This window comes from Castanea sativa, chromosome 7, assembly GCF_040712315.1.
Source record: "Castanea sativa cultivar Marrone di Chiusa Pesio chromosome 7, ASM4071231v1".
NCBI lineage: Eukaryota > Viridiplantae > Streptophyta > Magnoliopsida > Fagales > Fagaceae > Castanea > Castanea sativa.
In genome coordinates this window covers 4,389,538-4,416,867 of record NC_134019.1, presented here as the reverse complement: position 1 = coordinate 4,416,867, position 27,330 = coordinate 4,389,538, and the positions used below count along the sequence as shown (strand labels likewise).

Genomic DNA, 27,330 nt, shown 5'->3' with positions numbered 1-27,330 from the left:
CAAAAAAATGAAAATGAAAATCCAGTACGAAACTTCAATTTGTACAAGAACTTTCCCTGCACCATTTCTTTGCCTTTATTTTTCTCCTTCCTCTTTTAAACAACTTAATTTACAAAAATCAACTTGCATAGAAATTGACCGTAATAAGAACCGAAAAAGGAAAAAAAGAGTAGCCATAGTTTCATCCTCTTGTGTAATCACCCATTCAACACAGAAAAACTCAATATTGTTTCCAAGGGAACATGCTTGTTACTCTGAACTTGGTTGAGGCAAATCAGGCAGAAGATTTCCTTGAGAATCATATACAATTTTACCTGAAAAATCCAAGGGACGACAACGTTCTCCCTTAATGATCGTCTTCTTCCACACTGCTTCATCACTATCATCATCTTCTACCATTTCTTCTTCTTCTCCTTCTGACTCCGCCACCTTCCTCCAAGATATCATCTTCACCATCGAAAGAGCTTTGCTACTAATATTGCTATTCAACTTTGAGAAAACCCTCTTCTCCTTCGACAGAAAGCTTGTTTTTAGTGTCAACGATTTCTTGGTTTTGCTAGAAGTACATAGAAATGCCATGATGGAAAATATGGATGCAACTGCAATTATGACAAAGAAAAAGTTGACGGGTATTGAAGTAAACCAAAGATTATGAATTCCAAGGCTAGGAATTAGAGGCCTTGCCATGAACAATAAGAGGATTGAACTAAGAAATGTATGAACTCCACTAAGAGTGTAATAATGGAGCCTAGCTATGATTGTTGCATATAAATATCTTAGTTCTTGCATTATAATAGGACATGGGATATGGGTATAAGACTCTTTCAAATTTCTACTTTGGACCTTAGTGTAGTGATTGGGTCATCTAACCGCGTGATATGCTGACATGGCATTCTATAATTAGGCAAGAGACTGCTCCGTGTTTTACCAGTTAACACAGACTTGACTAATTGACTTAAGTCGTCTGTGAGCTTTTAAAGTCGTTCATATAGTCATATACTGTCAGCTGCTTTTATTCGCTGGTATTTTTGGTGATAATTCTTTATGGTCTATTCTAGGATTTTACCTTTTCTTGCTTTGAAATTTTTTTCTTTATTTTTCTAGGCTTGCTTTGAATTTAAGTAAAGAAACCGGAGAGGCTTCTAAGCAAAGTCCTAGCTATAAAATTTCATCAAAAATTAAACTATGTATAAATTAAATACGAATTCATTAACGCAGATCTACTTCTCTATGAGGCGTTTAGTTCGTTGTAATGTTACATTATACTATAATATTATACTAATATAATTTTATATTAATGTAATCTCAATATAGGAATATAACATTATATTATTTAGGAAGATGATAAGATTAAAATGCTGTAATATATTTTATAATTTTAAATTATAATAATATTAAACAAGATAAACTAAAAGTTTTAATATCATATCACCATAACATGCATTATATTAAAGATACATCGCAACAAACTAAACATACTAATTATTTATTACACGCCACTGTTTGAAGTTATGTTTGATACGGGTTTTGGTTGTAGTGGACTACGCTAGTACAATTCTTGTGGTGTGAATTAAATTTAGGCCCGGTGCAAATTAAACTTTTCACTCTTTCTTTCTTTTTTCTTTTTTTATAATTGGAGAGGCAGTAAAACTTTTGGATTTTGTTATTGTAGTTTCCGCCATATTGATTATGCTCCACATATCTAAAAAGCCTCACAAATAGGAGAAATTATGATACATATTAGTTATAGGTTGAGCATGGGTCAGGTGACACCAATTTAGTTAAAGACAAGTCAGAAGGCATATGGGTTTCATAATCGATTTGTTGGATTCTCGACTAGCAAGGTGACAACGACGATAGACAAGAGAGACGTTGATGGCAAGGGATTGAAAGGCAAGGAAAAGGGGTCACAATTGCCAGATTGTCGTCCTCAAAACTTAGATATTAAGCTCTACCATCAAGTTTGTCCTTTTTTGCATTATTCCTCTTTGATGATGCCTTAAAATGTATATTTATTATATATTTATTTGAGCATTATCTTCTTAATTATTATTTGTATAATTAAGTTTTGATTTGTATCTGTTCCTATTATTTATATATCTATACATAATTTTTTGAATACAATGTCATTTATTGTGTAATTTTAAATTTTCAAAAAATCATGTGAGATATCTAAAGAGGTTAAACTAGAATTAAAAATGAGCTAGAAAACCTTGTTTAAATGTTTAAAGAGGTGCAACTGGAGTGGTTGGATTGTTTACCATGTTTGGAAGCTTCAAATAAGGAAAGAAATCAAAGAGACATAATCTGAAAATGAAAAATTAGATTTAAGTATTAATTAGTATTTTGGATTTATTTCCCTCCTCAAAAATTCAATTGATTCAAGGCCGGATGGGCTGGAACCATGATTTAAATATCTACAACTTTCCAGTTTTGAATTTTTCGAAATTCATACTTTTTGGAGGCTGATATTAACTCATAATTTGCTACTGAAAATCTGGACAAAAATTAAATAGTCAAAAATTTTATTTTCTATGTACACTTTTTACATTAGGGTATTAAAGTGAGGCGATGGAGAACGAATTTTACAGAGAAGAAAACTTTTATTTTTCTTCCTCTAATGGCAGCCTAAACTCTTTGCTAGGGTTAGGAGTTACGTTTCTTCTATATGGTATGAATATCAATGTGATTCTTTCTAAGATTTTAAACAACAAAATATTTGATTATTCAATTAGATTTCTTTTGGTGTATTAGATCTTTCATGCTTTCATTAAGTTCGATCATGTTTTTCTTATTGTTTAAATGAATTTCTAATAGTTTTAAATAGAAATTAAAGTGAATGAGTTTTTCTAAAAACCATTCAAGTTATATCATTAATCTAGGTTATCATGCGTTCCTGAATTGTCACAGTTCAATCGAATCATAGGTTTTTAATTATGTAAGAACAATCAAATATGAAATATATATTTTCTTAGATCACAAAGAATTTTTATATCGATATAGGGAAACACTCAATGCCCTAGTATTTAAAATATTGGTTTAAACTAGTTGTTATTTAATTGTTAACAATCAAGGAGCAAAAAATTACTTTTGTTCTTCATCCAAATTGTTGTTTGATTACATTATCTTTGAATTTACCTTGCTCCTTATGGTTTGACCTTAGTACTCCAAGAATTATAATGTTATGATCTCCTGCACTTAGGAGTGAGCAACCACGCCCTCGGATGCAAATTAAAGTCAATGGCCGTTGAAAGGAAAATGAGGAAGAGGCGGTTGAGAAATTTCGACGGCTTGACCTCTTGAGTCCTAAAATCTTGGATTTGTGCTAAAATTCAAGAGCTTGTTCAGACCCCCCCCCCCTCCCAATTAAAAATTACGGCTAAATTGCTTTTACTATAACTTAAACAAAGTGCGGAATAAGAGTAAATGTGCACAATGAACAGATAACACTACCCTAAGCCATATTCATCCACCATTAATAATAAAATGAAAGCTTAAAGAGTAGGTAAGAGATATGTAAACACAAGATAATACTGAAATATATTATCGAAGAGGAAACTGAAAAACTCAACGAAAAACCTCTCTGCGACCCTCTAAGTTGAAATCGATCCACTAGAGAATAAAATTGGAGTACACGAATAACAAAAGACCCTCCGAGCCTAGTCTACCACATGTACTTGAGCCCTCCAAACTCCTGCTACTAATGGACTTCTCGGACTTTTATCTTCTCTAGTTTTCCAGATCTCGCAATTCAGCCCGATTGCATCTGCCAACAAATGGCTCCTTCCAATACTTCCCAACAACACCAAAATCTTACTTAACACTTAGAATGGGTGTGGTAAGTGTTTGGGCTAACAACCTCTCAAGGATCTAGAGATAGAGAGGTAAAGTTGAGGAAAACCACAAGGAAATGTGTAGATGATTATAGGTATGACAATCTCTATATCTTAAGTGTATTTGTTAGGGTTTTATCTTTGAAAAGAACTCCTTACAATTCATGGGTAATGAAGGTATTTATAGGGTGGGTAAAGAATTTGGTAAAGCAACATAACTTTTTGCCAAACAGAAAGTTTCACAGGTATTTCGCGGGATGACCCTTCTCATGAAACACTTGCAAACTTGACAGTCTGGCATGACTCTTCAGCTTCCAGTCATATGCTTCACACATGGCCTTTTCGCGGGTTGCTTCTCATGAGCTACTCACGAGTTAGTCGTGACTTCCACTGATTCACCTTTTGAAGCTTAATTCTTCACCGATCACTTACACTCATCCTTTACAAATAAACCCACATACATACAGAGAAAATGATTGAAGAAATTACAATCAAATTTGGCACGAAATTAAAACCAACACATGCTAGTTGTAAATCACAACTTATAATCTCCCCTTCTGGCTATTCCGTGACAAAACCCCTAAATAGACTCTAGACTTAAACGTGAGTTTAGGAACATAGGCAAAATTCACTCACACCTAAATATAAAGGTTGTGAGTCACTTAAACTACATACACCTGTATCCTGAAACACTTGCACACAAAAACTAAACTTCATTAAACACGACTCAAGTAGAACACAAGGCATGTATAAAGAACAAGTAAAATGCGATCAAGATACCAATTGAAATGTAAGACTTAAAACATAACTTGATCAAACATGAACAGTTATTAGGAAATGACCACAATGAACATTTAACTAGTAAATGATCATCCAGACACGCAATGCAATTAAGGGCAATGCTAAAATCAATTGCATGTCCAACATACCACATGATGCATTAAAGAAACTAAGGCAAGAAGCAATAGATAACTATAAGCATCAATAAACGGCTATAAAAACCAAGATACATAAAGTACTAAAGAAAGACTATGTTTTAAACTAAAGTACTTGAAAACTTTAAATAAAGCACTGTAAATGACAAAAGCTATAAAAGCATAAAACATAAACTAAAAACCACCAAAATGAACCAATGGTGTTTCTACTCCCCTTTAGGCTGTACTCCCCCTCAAGTTAATATACTCCCCATTTTTTACCGGAATGGCCAAAGGTCCTAGAATGTATCAGACTCTGAGTCAGATTTCTCCATCATGTCTTGAACTTGAGAAGAGAGGGCAATGATTTGGCCTTGAAGGTATGTGAATTGAGTTATGGAGTAGTTGATATGTGAAGCTAGCATGATACGCAACTCTTCAACCCTTCCAAGTAGAAGATCAAGGCGGTCGGGTGCTCTTGCTTGTGCTTAAGAAGACGATTGTGGAGTATCCTCCAATACTGAAGTGAAGCGATCAATTTCCTTATTGATGTTACCTCTTTCTTCTATAGTTTCATCTCTCAGAATTTGAGATACATCGACGCTTGGTCCGAGAATGTGAGCTTTACTTCGGATAATGGTTTACTCACTAATAGGCTCTTCCCTTTGCATGACTGGAAGCCCACTTGGAATCTTCACCGTTGCCCTTGATATTAGAGACATGACAAGGCTTGGGAATGGTAGAGTTAGCCTTGAATATCTCTTCGTAATGCTTTTGATGAAGAGATGATAAATGTGACCACATATGTCGATCTCTTTGTGAGTGAAGAGATTATATAGGAAGATGGTCCTTGGCGCTGACAAGGTCGTCAAATTCTTCACTAGATAGAGGTTGAAGATTATGATGTAGGCCAAAGCTCGCATTTTGGGGGTGAACTCAATCGTGTGCAATGCCTTCTTCTTGAGTTGTCCTCCAAGAACTTGTACAAGAGGCTCAAGTTTCTCCTTTCTCTCATCATAATGTAGAGAGATGTTCGGAGTCGTTGGTCAAATCTCCAAGACCTCTTGGATTGACTCCCTTGAAACTGTGAATTCTCTCCCCCTTACCCAACAGTTGATGTCGTCACCTTCCACAAATGCATTAGCAAGGAATTCCTTGATGATGACTTCAAACACATCACCCATAGGATTCAGCAATTTGGTCCATGTCCTTTCCTTGAACACTTCTGGAATGAAGGTGTCCTTTAGGGGCTCAATGTCCACAGTCCTCTCTAAGACAATCGAGGCCCGTTTGTAATGATTAGCGAAGGCCATGCTAGCATCATTGTTTCTAAACAAATCTAGGGAGAAGTGAGAGCACTTTGCTATATTCTTTGCTGCTAACTTACAAGGAGACATCTACAAAATAAACACACACACAAACAAACAAAAACATGGTAACAAATTTTATTAGATACAAGTTAGTCCACAAAAATGAACAAATTGTCCTAAAGTGCAAATAGACAAGTAAACAAAGTCACAAGATCATGTTTTAAGTGCTAAAGGTCTAACAAGACTCTCATAGCATGAGTAAAGTGCAAAATATGTTAAGTGATATAGTGTGTGCATCAAGTGTGCTTGTGGTGTGCATGTGACATGCATGAGCAAGGCATGACAAAGAACTCATGGGGTAAAGTGCGTAAAACACACAACCAATGATCAAAACATGTTAAACATGCATATACATGATAATTTCCAAAAATTTGTACTCAATGGAGTGCAAAACAACGAAAAAAATACCATATAGGCATTTTATCAAACACTTAGAGTGCACACATGAAACATGTATATGAAACAATGCATGAAAATATGAAAATTTTTGCCTAAATACATGTTAAAATGTCACTTAGGGCCAACAAAAACACAAACAAATACAATGGGACACAGTCCAAACAAGAAAGATAAAAAACTTTTGACAAGAACATGAAATTTTCCCAACCCCTTTTAAAATACCCCAACCCTAGAAATCCTAGAATCTAAGGCTTAATCTAAGGAATCAATGATGAAAAAGTGTTAAAGCATACCTTAGATGAGTCCTACAGTTGAAATCCCTTGAGTTTTGGTTGAGATTTTGGAGAAAAAGAAGTTTAGGGTTGAGAGAGTCATGGAGGAGGCAACAAGGATTTTTTTTTTTTGAAAAACTGTCACTGTTTGGCCTTTAAAACTGAAAAATCCGTTCATTTCATGGGTAAGGTACTTGCGAATTACTCGCGAAATGCCTCAAATGCACAGGGCAAGTTTCACGGGAAGCTATATCTCACGAAGGAGTTGTGATAGAGTCGCGAAATTCTCTGCTTAAAATTTTGGAAGAAATGAAAATTAGCTTCCTCATTTTCGTGGATAGACTCTGATACCAATTGAAAGCTTAGATTTGTGCTAAAACCCAAGAGCTTGTTCAGACTCCCAATTAAAAATTACAGCTAGATTGCTTTTACTATAACTTAAACAAAGTGCAAAACAAGAGTAAATGTGCACAATGAACCGATAACACTACCCTAAGCCATATTCATTCATTATTAACAATAAAATAAAAGTTTAAAGAGTAGGGAAGAGAGATACAAATATAAGATAATACTGAAATGTGTTATCAAAGAGGAAATCGAAAAACTCGGTAAAAAACCTCTCTGAGACCCTCCAAGTCGAAATTGATCCACTAAAGAATAAAGTTGGAGTACACGAATAACAAAAGACCCTCCAAGCCTAGTCTACCCCATGTACTTAACCCTCCAAGCTCCTGATACCAATAGACTTCTTGGAGTCTTGTCTTCTCTAGTTTTCTAGATCCCACAATTCAGTCTGATTGCATCTGCCAACGAATGGCTCATTCCAATGCTTCCCAACAACACCAAAATTTCACTTAATACTCAGAATGAGTGCGGTCAATGTTTGGGCTAACAACCTTTCAAAGATCTAGAGATGGAGAGGTAGGAATTAAGGAAAGCCACAAGGTAATTTGTAGATGATTGTGAGTATGACAATCTCTAACTTTCAAGTGTATTTGCTAGGGCTTTCTCTCTAAAAGCACTCCTTATAATTCGTGGGTAATGGGGGGTATTTATAGTGTGGGTAAAGAATTTGGTAAAGCAACATAACTTTTTGTCAAATAGAAAGTTACGCGGGTACTTTGCGGGATGGCTCTTCTCGTGAAACACTCGCAAACTTGACAGTTTGGCATGACTCTTCAGCTTCTAGTCATGTGCTTCACAGGTGGCCTTTTCACAGGTTGCTTCTCGCGAGCTACTTGTAAGCTAGTCATGACTTCCATTGATTCACCTTTTGAAACTTAATTTTTCACCGATCTCTCATACTCATCCCTTAAAATAAACTCACATACATACAGGGAAAATGATTGAAGAAATTACAATCAAATTTGGCATGAAATTAAAGCCAACATATCCTAGATGGAAATCACAACTTTACAAGTCCTAACCAAATATCCTATTAAAATCATCAGGTTTCAAGTCGAATAACTAGACATTAACTAAAGCATTGGTCGAAATAGGACGAAATGCTTCTGATCAACTCAGATTGAATGAGTAGGTAAGGTTCAGTAGGTTGTTACCAACTCTAATGGTTCGTTTGGATTGAGAGGAAGAGAGGGGGAATAGAGTAGAGTAAATTTATCCCGAAATTAGTCTATTTTCAACGAACTCTATTCTACTCCCTTCCACTCCCCCTCCATCCAAACAGGCCCTAAATACATATCTCTCTCTCACATATTAAGGTGGGTTCTATTTTGGGAAATGAGACTCATAAATAGAACCACCTTTATATGAGAGGGTGCAAGTGCAACATACCAAGCGCATTGAATAATATCACTACCAATAAACAGTACTTTGTATCTTGAAATAAAAATCCAAATTGAACCATTTCTTTCTCTTTCTTTCTATAGATTTTTTTTTTTCAATGGTTACTTTTAAAGTCAAAGGAAACAAGATTCAACCCTCTAATCTAAAGTTCGAAATCTCATATAGGGGAACGGAATGCCATTAGACAAGATGGTCATTGACAATGCAAGTGACATTTTTTTGTTATAAAAGTGGTGAGGGTATTGTCATTCTAAAATTGAATATTGATATGAATCTCTCTCTCTCTCTCTCTGTGTGCTGATTTCATTATCCACGTAATTACACGTGTATCCTAAAAGAAAGCACACGAATCAAGAGAAGTAAATTCCAAATATGGTTCTTATCCATTTTGTAAAACTCTAAACTAATTGAGGGTATGAACATTAAATATAATGGAGAAGATGGTAGTCTTCAAGTTATAATACAGATGCTGAAACTAGAACCAGGATAGTCACAAACCTACAATGGGAACAAATTTAAAAGGTTTTGTGTCAATCATAGGCTTTTTGTATCAATTGGAGTATCCTTAAGAAATATTATTGTTGCCAGTTCAAATTGGATTAAGTAGTCGAGTTTTATTATGCTTAACTTGTGCAACTTGTGATTGAGTAATGAGTAATTCATTTCTCTCTCACACACAAAAAAAAAAAATGAAAATTTAAAATCACATTGACAAGAAGTAACCTTTATCATATAAAAGAAGTGCACATACACACAAACTGTGTTATATATTATTACAAGCAGATTAAAACAGAAAACATAGGCACATGCATTTACACATTACAAATACCAAACAGAAGCAAGCTTTCACCAATCATATGGGAATTGCATTGGAGACAGAAGGGTAAACCACTGTAGCAGGATGAGCCATAATGTGACGACCCTTCCTGTGGCGAAAGCAATACACCAAAGCCCCCACAGGCCATTCCACAATAGCAGCAGCAGTAAAAGCCAAGAACCCAAGTGTTGGGCCAACAACCTTGCACCTGCATGGGTTGCTATGAGTCCCACATTGAACACATGCTGGAATTCCAATACCACCAGTCATATTGGTTGCAACAAATAAAAGCAATTATCAATAGTGTCAAAAAATGAGGAACAGAAAATTAAGAAGATCGACGAAGAAGAAACAGATTTGTTGGATCAAAGTTTAGGAAAGTGTAGTACGATTTGGGGTTGTGATGGGACCTTTGAGTTTTATAGGGTAAGAGATTGATGGATTTGGAAAATTATATTGGTTGTGAGTGTTACGTGTCAGCCTTTGAAAGCTTAAGTTGTACGCGTGTCCGCAGACTATGAGGGTTTGGACAGATGTCCTGCTTTAACATTATTTTTTTGGGATGCTAATTGCTACATCACTACATGGAGGAACTTTGTGATTGCAATTTGCAATAGCTTTTTAGTATCCAATTCCAAGTAGCGGATGCAACTAATGGGTGCACTTATCTAACTTGCAACAATCAGAATATGACAACTTAGCGATACCTAGGGCTTCCCGTGCCCGCCCCCTTTCTTTTATGGAAAAAAAGAAAAAAATTTCAAATTATTTCTCTTTCTTTTTAATAGTCGTAAATTTTTAAAATTTAACCTTTGAATTTTATGCCTTTTATATTCTTAACACGTATGTCAAATTTTGTTAAAATATAATATTATTTATTATTCGAACAATAAAATTATTTTTATGCACAAATTTATACCAAAAAAAAAACTTGAAAATTGAACATTTGATTAATGACATAAATATTAGGGTATGTTTGGTAATTGTTTTTTTCTCTTATTTTCTGTTTCTAAAAACAATTTTTTTATTTTTAAGACTAAAAAACTTGTTTGGCAACTCAAAATGAACAGAAAACAAAAACTGTTCTCAAAACTCAATTTATGAAGGAAACTAAAAACATGCAAAAAACTGTTTTCAGTTTTAAAATTTTAAAAGTCAATAAAAACATGCATTTAATTTAATGAATCTGTTTTATTTAATGAGTTAGTATTAGAGTTCAAATTCTAATAACAGCATATTTCAGTATTTTTTTCTTTAAAAAACTATTTTTTTTTAATTTAAACTAACCAAACATGTTTTTTATTTAAAAAATACAAGAAATTTTTTTTTTATTTTATATTCTCAAAAACAAGTTTTGAAAATAGAAAACAAAAACTATTACCAACATAATCTTAATTTTTTGACCATTTTGAAAATTCATCCTAAAAGTTGTATTTAATGCAAATAAGTGGTTACCACAAGATAAAATACTTCCAAAGGCACTAGATGGGAGCCTTGGTGCTTAATAAGAACTTTCTAAAAACTAATTCTCCAAAATATGTTTTCGACATTGAAAATGGTTTCTTGTTGTTTTCTTTTCTTTCTTTTTTAGAATCTTTTCTCTTGTTGTTTTCGATGTTAAAAGTTTTTACAAAAATGGGTACTTAAAAGTCAATTGTTTGAATAATGATAGCAGAAAAAAAGTTTGAAAACAAGAAAACACAAAGGTTTTGAATGCAATATAGATCGCACAGAATAACTTCTTTCATAAATTAACCAAACATACTGAAATTGATTGCTATTTTGTTTGTCACTATTTTCAATAGGTTACTTTACAGCTTATTTTATCTATTTCCTTTCAATAAATCTCATTTACTGGATTGGTTCTATGATCTTTTATCCAAATGCAGATTGACTTCCTGCAACCCATTTTGAGTTTGAGAGCCCATTTTAAGTTTGAGAGAGACTATTTGAGAATATTTATTAGAATGTCCATATATATTTTACAAAGCTAAAAAAAAAGAAAAAAAAAAAAGTAGAGGATAAAAAGGATGTAGGGTCATATAGGACTAGGCCCAGGCCAATTATCCTTTGGTTTACATGTACTCATAGAGTATGCCTACATAAATGTCCCCCTTATACAGGTTTTACGCAATTAAATGGTTATTGGTATTTCATAAATAAATAAATAAAAGTTACTTGTAAGAAAATAATTTAATAGAAACAAATTGTTGACATAGTTTATGAAATGTCCCCCTTATACAGTTTTTACACAATTAAGTAATTGTAGGGACACAATTTTTGTATCTTAGCCCAAAATAAGAAAGGGACTACGCACAAAGAGCCCAATACAATGAATTTGTAGAGAGTGAATTAGAAAATAAGGTTTTAGTAAGCTTAGAAAATGATCACAGTAGGTAAAATATGACAATAGAATAAAGATGAACTGATATTGTCTAAAGAAAATCGTCATCGGCTACAATCCAAGGTGGTTAACTCTTATATATGATTCTTTTGGGACAGATTACAAGTATTGTTTTTTACTCTACAATGTTTTTCTCTTTCTTTCTTCTCCAATCCCCCATCCTGAGGGTCTCTCTTCTCTTTTATACTACCTTCCTCCTCTATCTCTACCCTCTACGTATAGATCAGATTGCTGGTCTTGATCCTTGTCCCATCAGCACCTTCCTGAAATCTATGGAAGTAGTTGTAAGGCTAAAAACCACTGCTCAAGTATCACTTCCTCATTAATGCGGCTAGAGAATTAACTACAGAACATTCAATATGGTGGTAGCAACTTTCTCTTAAATATTTCTTAGTTTTCTTTTGTCCTGTATTCTCATGGTGTATATCCTTATCAATAGAATCTCATGGAATGTTGCTTCTAGGTGGCAGACCGTATCTTTTGACATTTGCTTCACTCAGCCGAGGAGATATCTCTCCTCGGACCCCCTCCTCGAACCATTGTAACTTGACCTCTTTCTTTATTCATCAACGCTAATCTCCCTAACAATGTTTACCCCATCCTCGGACAATTAGGTGTCCTCGGACCAGGCCCCCGGCCCAATATACACTACTAGGCCCATTCTCCCATACAATAGCCCCTTGAAATCCTCCATTCTAGCTCCTTATGAAGAAAATGGGGATTTTGAAACCACCCCAAATATCATGATCTTATCATATATTAGTCCTGTCTGAGTATGTACCCTTTAACTGCCCAACGCACGCTCCTAATGCTTCGGCATTCGAGACATGCCTTTATTAAATTTCTGCGACTTCATGCTTCCCACGTTCTACGATGTGATACAGATCCAATAGCCAGGGATTTTCTTGGACTTCAGGCAAGAATTTTCCCACTTATCTTCCTCCCTGATACAAATATCACTTAAACCCTTCCTTTCCTTCATTTTTGCAGTCATAAATATCAAGAGCTAGTCCGAGGAGAGTTTCTTTGCACTCGTAAGTCTTTTCCTTCCCTTCTACTTACTTTTATTTCTAGTTTTCTTTATACAGTCCCCTTTTCTCCTCGGCACCTTCAATTTTTCTTTACCATCCTAGTATCTTCATCCTTCTTTCACACATGGGTAGATTCGCTTACTTGCTAGACTCTATGAAGAATATAGAGAGCTATAAAGCTCAATATAAAATCCCACCAAGAGCCTCCATTAAGTATTGTAAGCAAGGGGATTGGCTCACCTAAAGGCAAAAGAGAGAAGTGGTAATCCCAATAATTGCCTTTATGGAAGGGGGGATGAGAATCCCTATGGGCACGGTCACTAGGGATTACCTTAAGGCTCACAGATTAGCTCCAACCCAAGGTGCCCCAAACATGTTTAGAATTTTGGATAGCGTAGATGCCCTTAATGAGAAAATGGGCTTAGGTCTTACCCATCACGATACCAATTAGGTCTATAACCTCCACCACTTAAAAGGGCCGGGATACTAACTAAAAACTAGGTACCCTGAGTTTAGACTCATTTCTTGCCTCCCTGAATCCAACAAAGGGATGAATAAAGACTTTCTAATCTTCTCCGGAGAGTGGCATGGTCTCCCCTATCTGACGAGAGAGGGGAAACTAGGTAGGGTTGTAGGTCTAGGTCTACTGCTTCTAAATTTTCCTTTATTTTTCTTTGCCACACTTTGTATTTATCTTTCCCCGTTTGTGCTTGTAAGCGTACTCTCTCTTTGATTTGTGTTACTTTATTACTGATAATTTTTTGTTTTCTTAATGATTTTGCAGATAAGCACACCAACGAACCGAACTTAAGCCTTTTCAACCAGCAAAGTCTAGACAAAATATTCCAAGTCGAGGTGTTTTTCCACACAGACGGTCAAATTTGAGCAGCGCACTTGATCCTTGGTTACACCCCGCTCTCATACAGCTTTCAAGTACCAAAGAACATGATAAAGGCGAAGGACCCACGCCTACCCTTAATCAACATCGTTGTGCCTAGTTTCCTCAACCCAGGTTCGTGACCACAAGGTGTATTGAAAGTAGAACCACTCCTTCAATACAAGGCCGAGGACGAAGCAACCCTCTCACAACCAGCCACTTCAAAGGGAGAAAAAGAAGAAGAAGAAAAAGAAACATAAGTGGTTGAACTGACTAACTCTGAGGACAAGTTTGCCATCTTCAACCAGCCTCAGATCTGCGACCCTTGCCACCTCCCCTTAGCTCAAGTAAGTAGCATCCAAGAAGACGCAAACATTCCTGAAGCGATGGGGATTCAGCGCAAACCCAAGGGCAACCTAATGGAAATGATGGAGTCCCAAGTTGGGGGTAAGGCACCCAAGGCAGCTAGTTAAGCTTAAGACCCCCTCTTCCCACTTCTCACGACCCTCAGCAGGAACTTGCTGATAAGAAAAGAAAAAGGGAACAGAAGGGGAAAGAGGTGGTAGAAGAGGGACGAGGCGCTCCTGCCAAGGAGGACGAGCCTCAAAAGGGGGCCAAGGTAGCCAGGACTACCCAAACAAGGTCCCATAGTAATGAGGGACCCGGAGACAGAGGACATGACCTCCACACCAAGGTACCGAGCTAGAATCCCTCCTTGGTGTTGGATGGGTCCCTTCTCCAAGCTAACTCCTCCATTAGGGACCTTCAACAAGGGAAAGTCGGGTATATGGCAGATGCTGTAAAGCAAGCCTTGCTACTACTCAACGACATGGCCGACCTACGAAATATAAGGAAACACAAGGTGTTTCTAAGTCTGAAAACAGACCTCGCCAAGGTAAGTTGTTCATTTTTGTTTGCTTTTGTTATTATTGCTTATATATTATTTATTTCAACATATATATATATATATATATATATATATATATATATATATATATATATATATATTTACCCTTGCCTTTACTTACCTACTAAATTTCCTTTGTAGGCTATCTAAGTCGCTTTCAGGGCCGAAGGGTTAGTGAATTATACCCACCGACAATACAAGAATGAGGAAGGTAGGCAGACTGCAATTGTTGAGGCCTTCAATGTGGCCAAAAAAAAGGGTGAAAGAGTTGAATACCTAGCTCATAGAGGCTGAAAGGGAGAGGAAAAGCGTTGAGGCAGCACTAGAGGGGGAAGAGAGGCAGGCCTAGACACAACCCAAGCAACTCCACCAAACTAAGGTTGATCTTGCTACTGCCAGGGAGCAAAACAAGCTACTAAAGAAAAAGCTAGAGGAAGCTGAGAAGGCCAAGGACCAGGCTGAACAAGACGGCTACAATGTGGGGATAGTTGAAACCAAAGAGGCCTTCAAGTCCGAGGTTACGGGGGTATGTAGAATATATTGCCTCCAAGTGTGGAAGGAGACCCTCAACCAGGCAGGGGTTGAGGCCTCCTCGGCACTTGGGAAGGCAGAAAACATATACTACCCCTACAATTTAGGCACTAGGCTCCTCAACCTCTCAGGAGGACTCAGCCACTAACGTTGCAAGCCCTACTGAAGAGGCTCTTACCAAGGACCCTCCTCTTCCCAGCGGTCCTCAAAAAGAGGTAGAGCAAACTAGCGCCCTTGACAAGGAGCAAGAAGCCCCCAAGGAAGCCCTCTCCTAGATGACAAAGCCCTCGGACGTGTCCAAGGAACCTTCCAAGGGAGGGGCGGTTTCTCAGAGCCATGAATTGACTTTGGCAACCCTCCCCATCCCTGCCAAGGAAGACCTGAAGAGAAAAGGTTTAGCATTCTCAACAGCAGCAACCACTCAGCCTGCCAAGACTCCCAAAAACAAGCTTGTAATAAAGATGAAGCTATGATTTGTCCTTTTTTTTTTTTTTGAACTGTTTTTTTTTTTTCTTGAGTTTCTAATACAAGTAGATCTTTTGTAAGCAAATTGCCTTTTTCTAAGGCACAGTTCAATGAAAAATATACGTTTTTCTTTCATAATTGTGATACTTGTGTTTTTCCTTTGCATAGTTTATGTTTTACTTAACACTTAACTAACATGACAATGAGATATAACTCCATTTGGTTATCTACATAAGTGGTAGTACAGTTACCACACTTTCCTGATTAGCAATAGAACAGATTAGACCTACTAAGTCCACAATATCAGTAAAACACACCTTTAACTTCAAAAACTATACTCAACAACTGAAAATTCATCCACATCATTCCCAATAAGTTTAATGGCCTTGGGGGGACAATCAAATATTGATAAGATAATAAAAAATTTTAATATACTTACAAATGCTTTAAGTAACGCTCATGAATTTCCATTTGTTCACGTCACTGTTGTGGGAATCCTTGTCATTCAGTATGAATGGTGTTATTTGAGACCTAAAGAAATAATGGAAAGTACTAATTTACCTAAAGCAGATGGTCCAAGGAACCATACATAACTAAGATTCTATTTAACCCTTAGAAAAATGATGAAAAATATCAATTTATCCAAGATATGTGGTCTGAGGGAGCCAAGCATAACTAAGGTTCTGTTTGATACTTAAATAAGATGACATGAAGTATTAATTTACCCAAAGTAGATGGTCCAAGGAACCATGCATAACTATAGTTGTGTTTAACACTTAGAAAAATGATGAAAAATATCAATTTACCCAAGGTATGTAGTCCGAGGAGCCAAGCATAACCAAGGTTTTGTTTGATACTTAAATTAGATGACATGAAGTATTAATTTATCCAAAGTAGATGGTCCGAGGTACTAGGCATAACTATGGTTTTGTTTAATACTTAGAAAAATGATGAAAAATATCAATTTACCGAAGGTATGTGGTTTGAGAAGTCAGACATAACCAAGGTTCTGTTTGACACTTAAATAGGTAAGAAATATAGCGCATAATGCAATAAATGATATACAATAGAAAAGAGTTTCATTAATAATAATACCTTCGTAGATTATTTACATTCTAGAGGCGTTGTATAACATTTTCATCTAGATCTTCAAGATAATATGCCCCTATTCCAGCTACCGAGGTAATGCGATATGGCCCTTCCCAGTTGGGCCCCAACTTTCCCCATACTGGATTTTTTGTGGTGCCCAAAACCTTTCTTAATACTAAATTCCCAGGCGCTAATGGCCTTATCCTCACGTTTGAGTTGTACCCTTGTTTAAGCTTGTGTTGATAATAGGCCAATTGAACCACGAAAAATTCCCTTCGTTCTTCAATAAAATCTAAGCTCTTCTCTAATAGCCCATCATTGTTGCTTGGAGTGAAAGAGTTCGTCCTCATTGTTGGGAATCTGGTCTCGAGAGGAATTACAACCTCGGCTCCATAGGTCATTGAAAAGGTGTCTCCCCTATGGATCTGCAAGGTGTAGTCCGATATGTCCAAAGGACCTGTGGCAGCTCTTCCACCCAGTTTCCCTTTGCATCATCTAATTTCTTCCTGAGCCCATTCACAATAACCTTATTAACAGTCTCGGCCTGTCCATTCCCCTATAAATAAGCCAAGGTGGAATATCTATTAGTAATGCCTACGTCGCAGCAATATCTCCTGAAGGCTTTGCTATCAAACTAAAGGCCGTTGTCTGAGATGAGGGTATAAGGAATCCCAAACTGAGTGACAATGTTTTTTCAAACAAACTTCTTGGCATCCATGTCCCTGATGTTTACCAGTGGTTTAGTTTCAACCTACTTGGTGAAGTAATCTGTACCAACCAATAGCCACCTCTTATTCCCTACTGCCTTATGGAAAGGCCTTACAATATTCAAGCCCCATTGAGTAAAAGGCCAAGGGCTGGATAGAGGATTGAGGACGCCCCTTGGTTGATGAATGTTTGGAGCAAACCTCTAATACTGGTCGCACTTTTTCACATACTCTTGGACTTCTCTCTGCATGTTCGGCCACAGGTATCCTTGGGTGAGAACCCTGTGAAATAAGGATCTACCTCCCGTATGGCTTCCACAAATCCCTTTTGTAACTCCTCTAGGAGTAGATCTATTGTCTCTGGGTGTATACATAGCAAATATAGTCCTAAAAAAAGCGTTTGTATAGTTTTTGGTCCTCATACAGCCAAAACCGAAAAGCCTTTCTACATATCTTATCAGCAGCGAACTTCCCCTTAGGTAAGATATTTTCTTTAAGAAATAGCACAATGGAATCCATCCAACTAGGTCCCACTTTGATCTGATGAACACAGACCATTTTTCCTTTCATCTCAATAGACTTACATAAATCTTCAATAAGGATAACCCAAGGTAGGCTATGCGCCGAGGATGTTGCGAGAGTGGCCAGAGAGTCAGCATGGGTATTTTTGCTTCTAGGAATCTACGATAAGGTGAAAGACTTAAACCCTGACTGCAAGTATTTAACCTGGTCCAGATACTCTTGCATCCTCGGATCCCTGGCTTCCAATTCTCCCTCTACTTGGCCTATAACCAATCTTGAATCTGAGAACATCTCCACCATTTTTCCTCCCATTTTCTTAACCATAGTCATCCCTACCAATAGAGCCTCATACTTAGCTTCATTATTTGTGGATGAGAAGCCCAACCTTAAGGATTTTTCAATAATGATTGTCTTAGGAGAAATTATGACTAGCCCTACACCAGATACTCTTTGGTTTGCTACGCTATCAACGTACACCCTCCAGGATGAAGGCTTTTGCAAGGAGACTGTACCAATTGATTTTTCATCCATGTTTTGCTTCTCAGCTTTTTCTTCCAATGGGGATTCAGCAAACTCAGCCACTAAATCCGTGAGGACCTGGCCCTTAACAAAGGTGCGAGGCATATACCTAATATCAAAAGCCCCTAGGATGGTGCCCCATTTGGCAATCCTTCTTGTGTAATCAGCGCTTCGAAGTAACAATCTAAGTGGTAGTTAGGTTAAAACAACAACTGTGTGGGATTGGAAGTAATGAAGGAGCTTACGCGTAGCGTGCACCACTACTAAAATGACATTTTCCAGTGGTAGGTAACAAACCTCTACCTTATGCAACGACTTGCTCACGTAGTAAACTGGCATCTACACACCACTATCAACCCATACTAGCACCAAATTCACAGCATGGGAAGCCACGGTAATGTAAGCAAACAAAACTTCATCCTCCTCAAGCCTGGACATAACAGGTGGCCGAGAAAGGTATTCCTAAAGTTGTTGAAAGGCCAAAACACAGTCCTCTGTCCATTCAAATCCCTTCCACTTATTCAATAGCTGGAAGAAAGGTTTGAACCTGTCCGCGGATAGAGAAATAAATCAGTTCAAGGCAGCAGTCATCCCTGTTAATTTCTGAACTTTTTTGGGATTTCAAGGTGGCTGTAAATTACTAATTTCCTTAACCTAATCAGGATTGACCTCAATCCCATGATGAGCGACTATATAGCCTAAAAATTTACCTGACCTAACGCCGAAGGAGCACTTGGAAGTATTGAGGCACAGCTTGTGTTTTTTCAATATTTCAAAAATATTTCCAAAGTCTCCCACGTGCTCGAACACCACCTTACTCTTTACCACCATATCATCTATATAAACTTTAATATTTTTACCTAGTTGTGGCTCGAACATCCTAATCATCATCCTATGATAAGTAGACCCTGTATTTTTTAAACTAAAAGGCATCACCTTGTAATGGTAATTTCTAGTAGAAGTGACGAAAGTTGTCTTCTCCTGATCATCCAAAGCCAGTGGTATTTGGTGGTATCCCTGGAAGACATTTGAAAAGCTTATCTGATGATGGCCTTCAGTCGCATCCATCAGCTGGTCTATCCGAGGCATGGGGAAATGATCTTTTGGACAGGCCTTATTCAAATCGATGAAGTCCACACATACTGGCCATTTTCCATTCTTCGTTTTCACCACTACAGTATTAGCAAGCCACTCAGGGTAAAACACCTCTTTCATAGCCCCGGCCTGCTTAAGTTTGATCACTTCCTCCTTAACAACGTTAGGATCTTTGGATGAGTGCCGAGGTGGTTGTTTTCTAGGGATTACAACTGGGTTTACATTCAGATGATTGCAAATGAAGCTTGGATCCACCCCAAGAGCCTCATAACCACTCCATGCAAACATATCAATATTCTCCCTGAGGAATATTATCAGGTCTTCCTTCTCCTGTGGAGGCAGCTGAGCTCCAACCTAAAAAAACATTTCCGAGTCATCATCAATAACAAATTTCTCTAACTTTTTGCACTTTAGCCCTTCTGAAATAGCGCCAGTAGATAATACTGAAGTCCTTAATTGCTATAAGCCCTTCTTAGTGGAGGCCGAGTACTCCACTCTTGGCTAATGCATTATTGCAGCCACTAGACATTGCCTTGCCATGGATTGGCTCCCAACCAACTCCTCAATTTGGTCCCCAAATGGATATTTCACTTTCAAATTTAGGGTTGAAGAAACGGCTCCCAGGACATGAAGCCAAGGTCTTGCTACAATGGCTGTGCAAGAAGAATAAGCATCCACCAGAATGAAGTCCACTTCTACCACCTCTGAACTGGCTTACACGGGCAGCCTAATTTGGCCCATTGGAACAACAAATTTCCCATCAAAGCCTAACAAAGACGAATCATAAGTTGTCAAATCTTCACGCTTCAAGTTTAGCCCCTTATACAAATCGGGGTACATAATTTCTACTTCATTGCCCTGATCCACCAACACCCTCTTCACATCATACCCCCCAATCCTGAGAGTAACCACCAGGGTATCGTCATGTGGCTGTATGGTTCCAGCTTTGTCTTCATCTGAAAAGCTCAATGTCGATTTTATCTCCGTCCTAGCCTTCTTCAGCTCAAGGTTAGAGTCCTCAGCATGTGGCAGGGCTACAAACATCACCCTAGAGGGGTGAGAACCTGTTCTCCCTAGGGCAGCAAAGATGACATTAATAGTTCCCAAAAGAGGCCTTGAAGAAGTGTCTCTCTGAGGTTTGGGTCCAGCCTGGCCACCCTACCCACTGGATTGATGTAGAAAATGTTTTAATTTACCACCTTGGACCAACTGCTCAAGATGATTCCACAAAGTTCTGCAATCTTTTGTGGTGTACCCTCACTCTTGGTGGTATTAACAATGAAGGCTTTGATTATGCTTCATGAGATCTCCTCTCATCTTATTTGGTCATTTAAAGTATGGTTCATTCTTAATCTTGTCCAAAGACTTGATGCACTGGTTTCTAGAACACTGTGCTAACCACTTGATTGGCGGTACACCCAGACTGCCTCGCAAAGTCCCTTCGAGGCTGATTACTATTGTATTCGTCTGACATAAAATCCCTCATATCCTAAGGGATAACCTTCGCCTTTCCCTTCCTTTGTTGCTGGTCCTCATCAACCTGCTTATACTCGTCAATACGGTTCATGAGCCGACGCATACTCCTTACTGGCTTCTTAGTCAGTGACTTCCTCAAATCATGCTCGGCGGGTAGGCCAACCTTGAAAGTCCTTATGGCCACATTGTCAAAGTCCCCATCGATCTCATTGAACATCTCTTAGTATCTTTCCGAGTATGTTTTCAAGGTTTCCCCCTCTCGCATGGTCATGGACAACAGGGAATCTAAAGGCTGAGAAACCTTACTGCATGTAATAAAGCGAGATCCAAATGCCCGAATGAGTTCTTTAAAGGAATCAATAGAACCTACTCTCAGGCCGTTAAACCACCTCATTGCCACCGGCCCTAAACTAGATGGGAATACCTTACACATCAAGGCCTCTTTCTCAGAGTGCACAACCATCCTCTAGTTGAAGTGACTCACATGCTCTATAGGGTCTATTCGACCATTGTACATGGTGAACGATGGCTGAGTAAACCGATGAGGAAGTCTTTCTCCTTCAATTCTGCATGTAAAAAGTGACCTAGAAATCTGGTTTAACATTTTGCTCATAGCGTTGTTTCCCAAGCGTTTGGAAGACGAACCCCTATTCCTACAATCATGAGAGCCGTCCTCTTCATATGAGAAAGACTCAATGGGGGGAGTCCTTGACCTGGACCTGTAACTACCATCCTCATTACCATCAGAAGAAGAGTCAAAATTGGAAGGAGTCTGCCTTTGCTGTTTGCGGCGCAACTTCCTTTTCAAATGATCTATCTCCAGTTGCATGGCCCTAGCATTCTCCTCATGCGAAATATGGCTCCTACCCCCAGACTGGCTTCTAATGGTATGGGTGGTATGCACACTTCCTTCCGGGTCCCTTCCTTATTCAAGATTGAGAAAATGATCTTGACGCTGGGACCTGATGGACTCCGCTTGGTTCGGGCCTGAACCTACCAAAATTGAACGTTAAACTCACTAAAATACAAGGATTTCCCACAAAAGACGTCAATTGTAGGGACACAATTGTTGTACCTAAGCCCCAAGTAAGAAAGGGAGTAGGCCAAAAGAGCCTAATACAATGAATTTGTAGATAGTAGATTAGAAAATTAGGTTCTCGTGAGCTTAGACAATGATCACAGTAGGTAAAAAATGACAATAAAATAAAGATGAGCTGATACTGTCTAAAGAAAATCATACTCGGCTACAATCCGAGGTGGTTAACTCTTATATATGATTCTTTTAGGACAAATTACAAGTATTGTTCTAAACTCTACAGTATTTTTATGTTTCTTTTTTCTCCAATCCCCGAGCTTGAGGGTCTCTCTTCTCTTTTGTACTACCTTCCTCCTTTATCTCTACCATCCACGTGTAGATCAGATTACTGGTCTTGATCTTTGTTCCATCAGCACCTTCCTAAAGTCTTTGGAAGTGATTGTAAGGCTGAAAACCATTGTTCAGGTATCACTTCCTCATTAATGCAGCCAGAGAGTTAGCTACAAAGCATTCAATGCGATGGTAGCAGCTTTCTCTTATGTATTTCTTAGTTTTCTTTTGTCCAGTACTCTCATGGTGCATATCCTTATCAATAGAATCTCATGGAATGTTGCTTCTGGGTGGCAGACCGTACCTTCTAACCTCTGCTTCGCTTAGCCAAGGAGATATCTCTCCTCGAATCATTATAACTTGATCTCTTTCTTTATTCATCAACACTGACCTCCCTAATAATGTTTACCCCGTCCTCGGACCGAGCCCCCAGCCCAATATACACTACTGGGCCCATTCTCCCTACAGTAGTTATTGGTATTTTCATCACCAAAAAAAAAATTTATTGGTAAGAAAATAATTTAATAAAAACAAATTGTGACATAGTTTATGAGTAATGCTATTGCTAGGGATACAACAAAAAAACCACAACAATTTCATATATATATATATATATATACTTTTCTTTTTCTTTTTTTGAGAAACAACCCAATTGGGTAATTTTATTTGATAGCTGAAAAATTATGGAAAAAGCAATGAAAAAGATTTGGAGGAACATCCTCCATCCAGATTGAAACTGGAAAAGAAAGTCTCACTCTTTGAGCTAAGGCATGAGCTAGAGTATTTCCTTGTCTATGTGTGTGAGCGAAGGAAAAACACCAGAGAGAGCTAATGTAAGACAAAATGTCTTTTATGAAATGACCATCTTGCAACGCCTTGATGGATATTTCTGAATCACCCTCAAAGATAACATTTTGAAATCCTTATATATGTCTAGGGTTGTCAGAAAAGAAACTCTACACAAATACTTAAGGATATGCATGTAATCAGATTTGGAAATTTTGATTTTGTAATTCTTGACAGATACAACTTGTGTCAAGCTTCTGTTGAGTTTCAACATTAATCCTCGATGGAAATGATTTTGTCGAGACATCTGTCGAGCTTTAATGAACAACACTTCTTCACTTATTTTTTGGTCAGACTTGCATGGGTTCAATACTAAACTTGAACATTTGTTTTTTGAAGTACTAAACTCATCCTAGATCTACCCAATTGTAAGTAACGTACATTTTGTCAAAGGATTAGCCAATTACATCAAATATGTCTCTGACGCAAACCCTTGAAGGTTAATGAAGAGCAATTGGGTTTCAAAACGAAGGCAGCGTGATGAAAAGGGAAGGGAGATGATGCCTGGGTTGTGAGGGAGAACCAAAGAACGAGAGGGAGAGTCTAAGAAAGTGAACGAGAGTAATAAAAGTGAGCCGTGTCTAAGGAGAGAGAGAATTAGAAATCAATAATATATTATAACATCTTGCTACATGTGCTCTCAAATATGAGAGTGCACTATAACAAGATGACAAATCTTTTAGCATATGCAAGTTTTGATAGAGTGGATATTTTGGGTTTTAGATGCTAAAATTTAAGTTTTAGTATTTTTGCAATCCTTGATAAATATGCTCTTAGGAAGATGATGAGATTAAGATTATGTAATATATTTTGTAATTTTAAATTATAATAATTTTTTAAAAAATAAAATAAATTAAAAATTTTAATGTAACATCATTGTAACGTGCATCACATTAAAAACAAGTTATAAAAAACTATGTTTTTTTTTTTTTTTTTTTATAGAGCCTTGGACCAACCAAACTTCGTTAAGGCCTCGGCTCAATGTATTGTGGGCCACTGTTTGAAGTTAGGTATGGTACGGGTTTTGGTTGTAGTGGACTATGCTAGTACAATTTCTGTGGTGTGAATTAAATTTAGGCCCAGCGCAAATTAAACTTCTCTCTCTCTTTTTTTTTTTTTTTTTTTTTTTAGAATCTTTTAATTTTTTTTATTAGAGGGGCGGTAAAACTTTTGCTTTTTTTTTTGGTCAAAAAACTTTCTTTTCTTTTTTTTTTTTTTGAGAAACTGGTTAAAAAACTTTTGGATTTTATTATTGTAGTTTCTGCCGTATTGATTATGCTCCACATATTTAAAAAGCCTCACAAATAGGAGAAATTTAGATTATGTATAAGCGCATGCACATTAATAGAGCTATAAATTTAGCTATTTGATACTATAAAAACTACTTTATTTATTTTACCTTTTTACTTTACAAAACACTTATCATAAGTAGTTTTATTTTAGCTTTTAATACAGTAAAATAATATAAACAATACAATAAAATAATATATCCACTATAATAAAATAATATATTTACTATAATAAACAACAATCACAACCACCACCACCATCGGTCAACCATCAATTCACACAGCCCACAACCACTTCCACAAGCACAACTAACTCAATCATAGCCACCCACCACCCACTACTACAACCATAACCAGCTCACCACAACTCAGATTTAAAAAAAAAAAAATTATCACCACCACAAACCCACCTCAACAACCTACCCACATCAACAATGGTCATCCACAACCTACAACACACATCACAGCAGCCCACAGCCACGACCCATCACAAGCCACAAGCCACAAGCCATAACTAGCCACAATTGGCCATAAACCACACACCGATCCGACTCACGAAACCTAGCAAACTGATCTGACCCATAAAACCCAGCAAGCCAATCTAAACCCACACAACAACACAGCGATTTGAGGGAAAAAAAAAGGGAGAAGAGTACAGGCGAGCACGACAGCGAGTGGAGGAAGAGGCGGTTAGAGCTGGGCAGGCAAGGTTAAGGAAGATATAACTCTGAGCTTGCAATTGGAAGAAGAGAGGACTGAGATTTGCAACGGGAATAAAAGGAAATGATGTAAATAATCTTCATTAGTGTGAACGAAAAATAAAATACTATTTTTTTAATCTTTGAGCTATAATGTATAGCCAAAAACTGTAGCTAAGAAGCTAAAATATATAAATTTAGCTTTATTAATATACTCCCATTTTTGTTGTTGATAATACTAAAAATAGCAATTTAACTTTTTAACATCGCCAATACTAATGTCCTTAACATATTAGCTTTCTAAAAACAAAAATTCAACATATTAATTATAGGTTGAGCATGGGTCAGGCGAGACCAATCATGCCAGGTTAGTTAGAACACAAGTCGATGCCGATCAACTATCATTGAGTTATCAAGTTAGAAGGCATATGGTTTCATAATTGATTTGTTGGATTCTCCATTAGCAAGGTGACAGCGACAATAGACAAGAAAGATGTTGATGGCTTGATGCGAGGCATTGAAAGGCAAGGAAGAGAGGTCGCAATTGCCAGATTGTGGTACATTGATATTAAGCTCCACCGCCGAGTTTGACTTTTTGGCATTAATGCATTGTTCCTCTTTGATAACGCCTTAAAACCGATATATATTATATATTTGATTGAGAGTTATGTTCTTAATCTATATAAATATATATATCCAAAACTTCTGAAACTCTTACTATTTTTCACGTCAGTACGATATTTAAATAAAATTATTTTTTATTTAGTCCAAACTTAATAAGAAATAAAACTTTATTTCTCTAACAAGTCCAACTTAAACTCAAACTCATTATTATTTTAAAACAAAATTATTTTTGTTTAATCCAAACTTAATAAAGAATAAAACTCAATTTCTTTGACAAGTCCAACTTAAATTCAAACTCATCATTTTCAAATATATATATATATATATATATATATATATATATATATATATATATATATATATATATTTTGTCCAAACTTAACAAAGAGTGAAACTCTATCTCTCTGACAAGTCTAACTTAAACTCAAACTCATCATTTTTTTTAAACAAAATTATTTTTGTTTAATCTAAACTTAACAAGTAGTGAATTTCTATCTCTCTAACAAGTCTAACTTAAACTCAAACTCAAACGTTGATAATTTTTCTTTAATATTTTTTAGTCTTTTAGAAGTTTTAATATTTGAAATTTTGAGTTATTTTTTTGTAGTATCTGAAATTGTCTGATAAATTTTTTATAAGTCATTGCACGTTCAAGCAATGGTTTCTTCATCAATTTATAACACAAATTGAAATTATACAAGAGCAAATCATGCAATGATGTAATTTCTTAATCAATTTAAGATTTTATAAAATTATTTTAGTCTACCTCACAAATAGGTAAGTTCCTGTGCATAGCACGAGTTAGTAACTAGTTATTATTATTTGTATAATTAAGCTTTGATTTTTATTTGTCCCTAATATTTATCTTTATACAATTTTTTGAATACAATGCCATTTATTGTGTAATTTTATATTTTCCAGAAATCACGTGAGATATCTAAAAAGGTGAAAATAGAATTAAAGAGGAGGTGAGAGACCATGCTTAAATGTCTAAGGAAGCTCAATTGGAGTGGTTGGGTTGTTTAGTATGTTTGGAAACTTCAAATAAGGAAAGAAATCAAAAGAGAAATAATCTGAAAAGGAAAAATCATATTTAAGTATTAATCAGTATTTTGAATGTATCTCTCTCCTCAAAAATCCAATTGACTCAAAGCCAAATGGGCTGGAACTGTGATTTAAATATCTACAACTTTCCAGTTTTGAGTTTTTCGAAATTCACACTTTTTTGAATGTTGAAATAAACTCACATGTTGTTGCTGAAAATCTAAACGAAAATTAAATAGTCATAAGTTTTTTTTTTTTTTTTGTACATTACGTTAGGGTTTTGAAGGGAGGCGGTGGAAAACGAATTTTGCAGAGAAAAAAACTTTTATTTTCTTTTCTCTAATAGCAACCTAAACTCTTTGCTAGAGTTAGGGGTTATGTTTCTTTTATATGGTATGAATATCAAAGTAATTCTTTCTAAGATTTTAG

At 36.6% G+C, this 27,330-nt stretch overlaps 2 protein-coding genes across 2 annotated transcripts; both read right to left on the bottom strand.

The window, feature by feature from the left end:
- Positions 1-9,212: 9,212 nt before the first annotated feature.
- On the bottom strand, positions 9,213-9,811 carry LOC142642025 (uncharacterized). The gene has a single exon (XM_075816373.1). The coding sequence runs from the start codon at positions 9,679-9,681 to the stop codon at positions 9,448-9,450; it is 234 nt and encodes a 77-aa protein (XP_075672488.1). The 5' UTR covers positions 9,682-9,811; the 3' UTR covers positions 9,213-9,447.
- Positions 9,812-16,741: 6,930 nt separating this feature from the next.
- On the bottom strand, positions 16,742-17,116 carry LOC142643877 (uncharacterized). The gene has a single exon (XM_075818605.1). The coding sequence runs from the start codon at positions 17,114-17,116 to the stop codon at positions 16,742-16,744; it is 375 nt and encodes a 124-aa protein (XP_075674720.1).
- Positions 17,117-27,330: the final 10,214 nt, after the last annotated feature.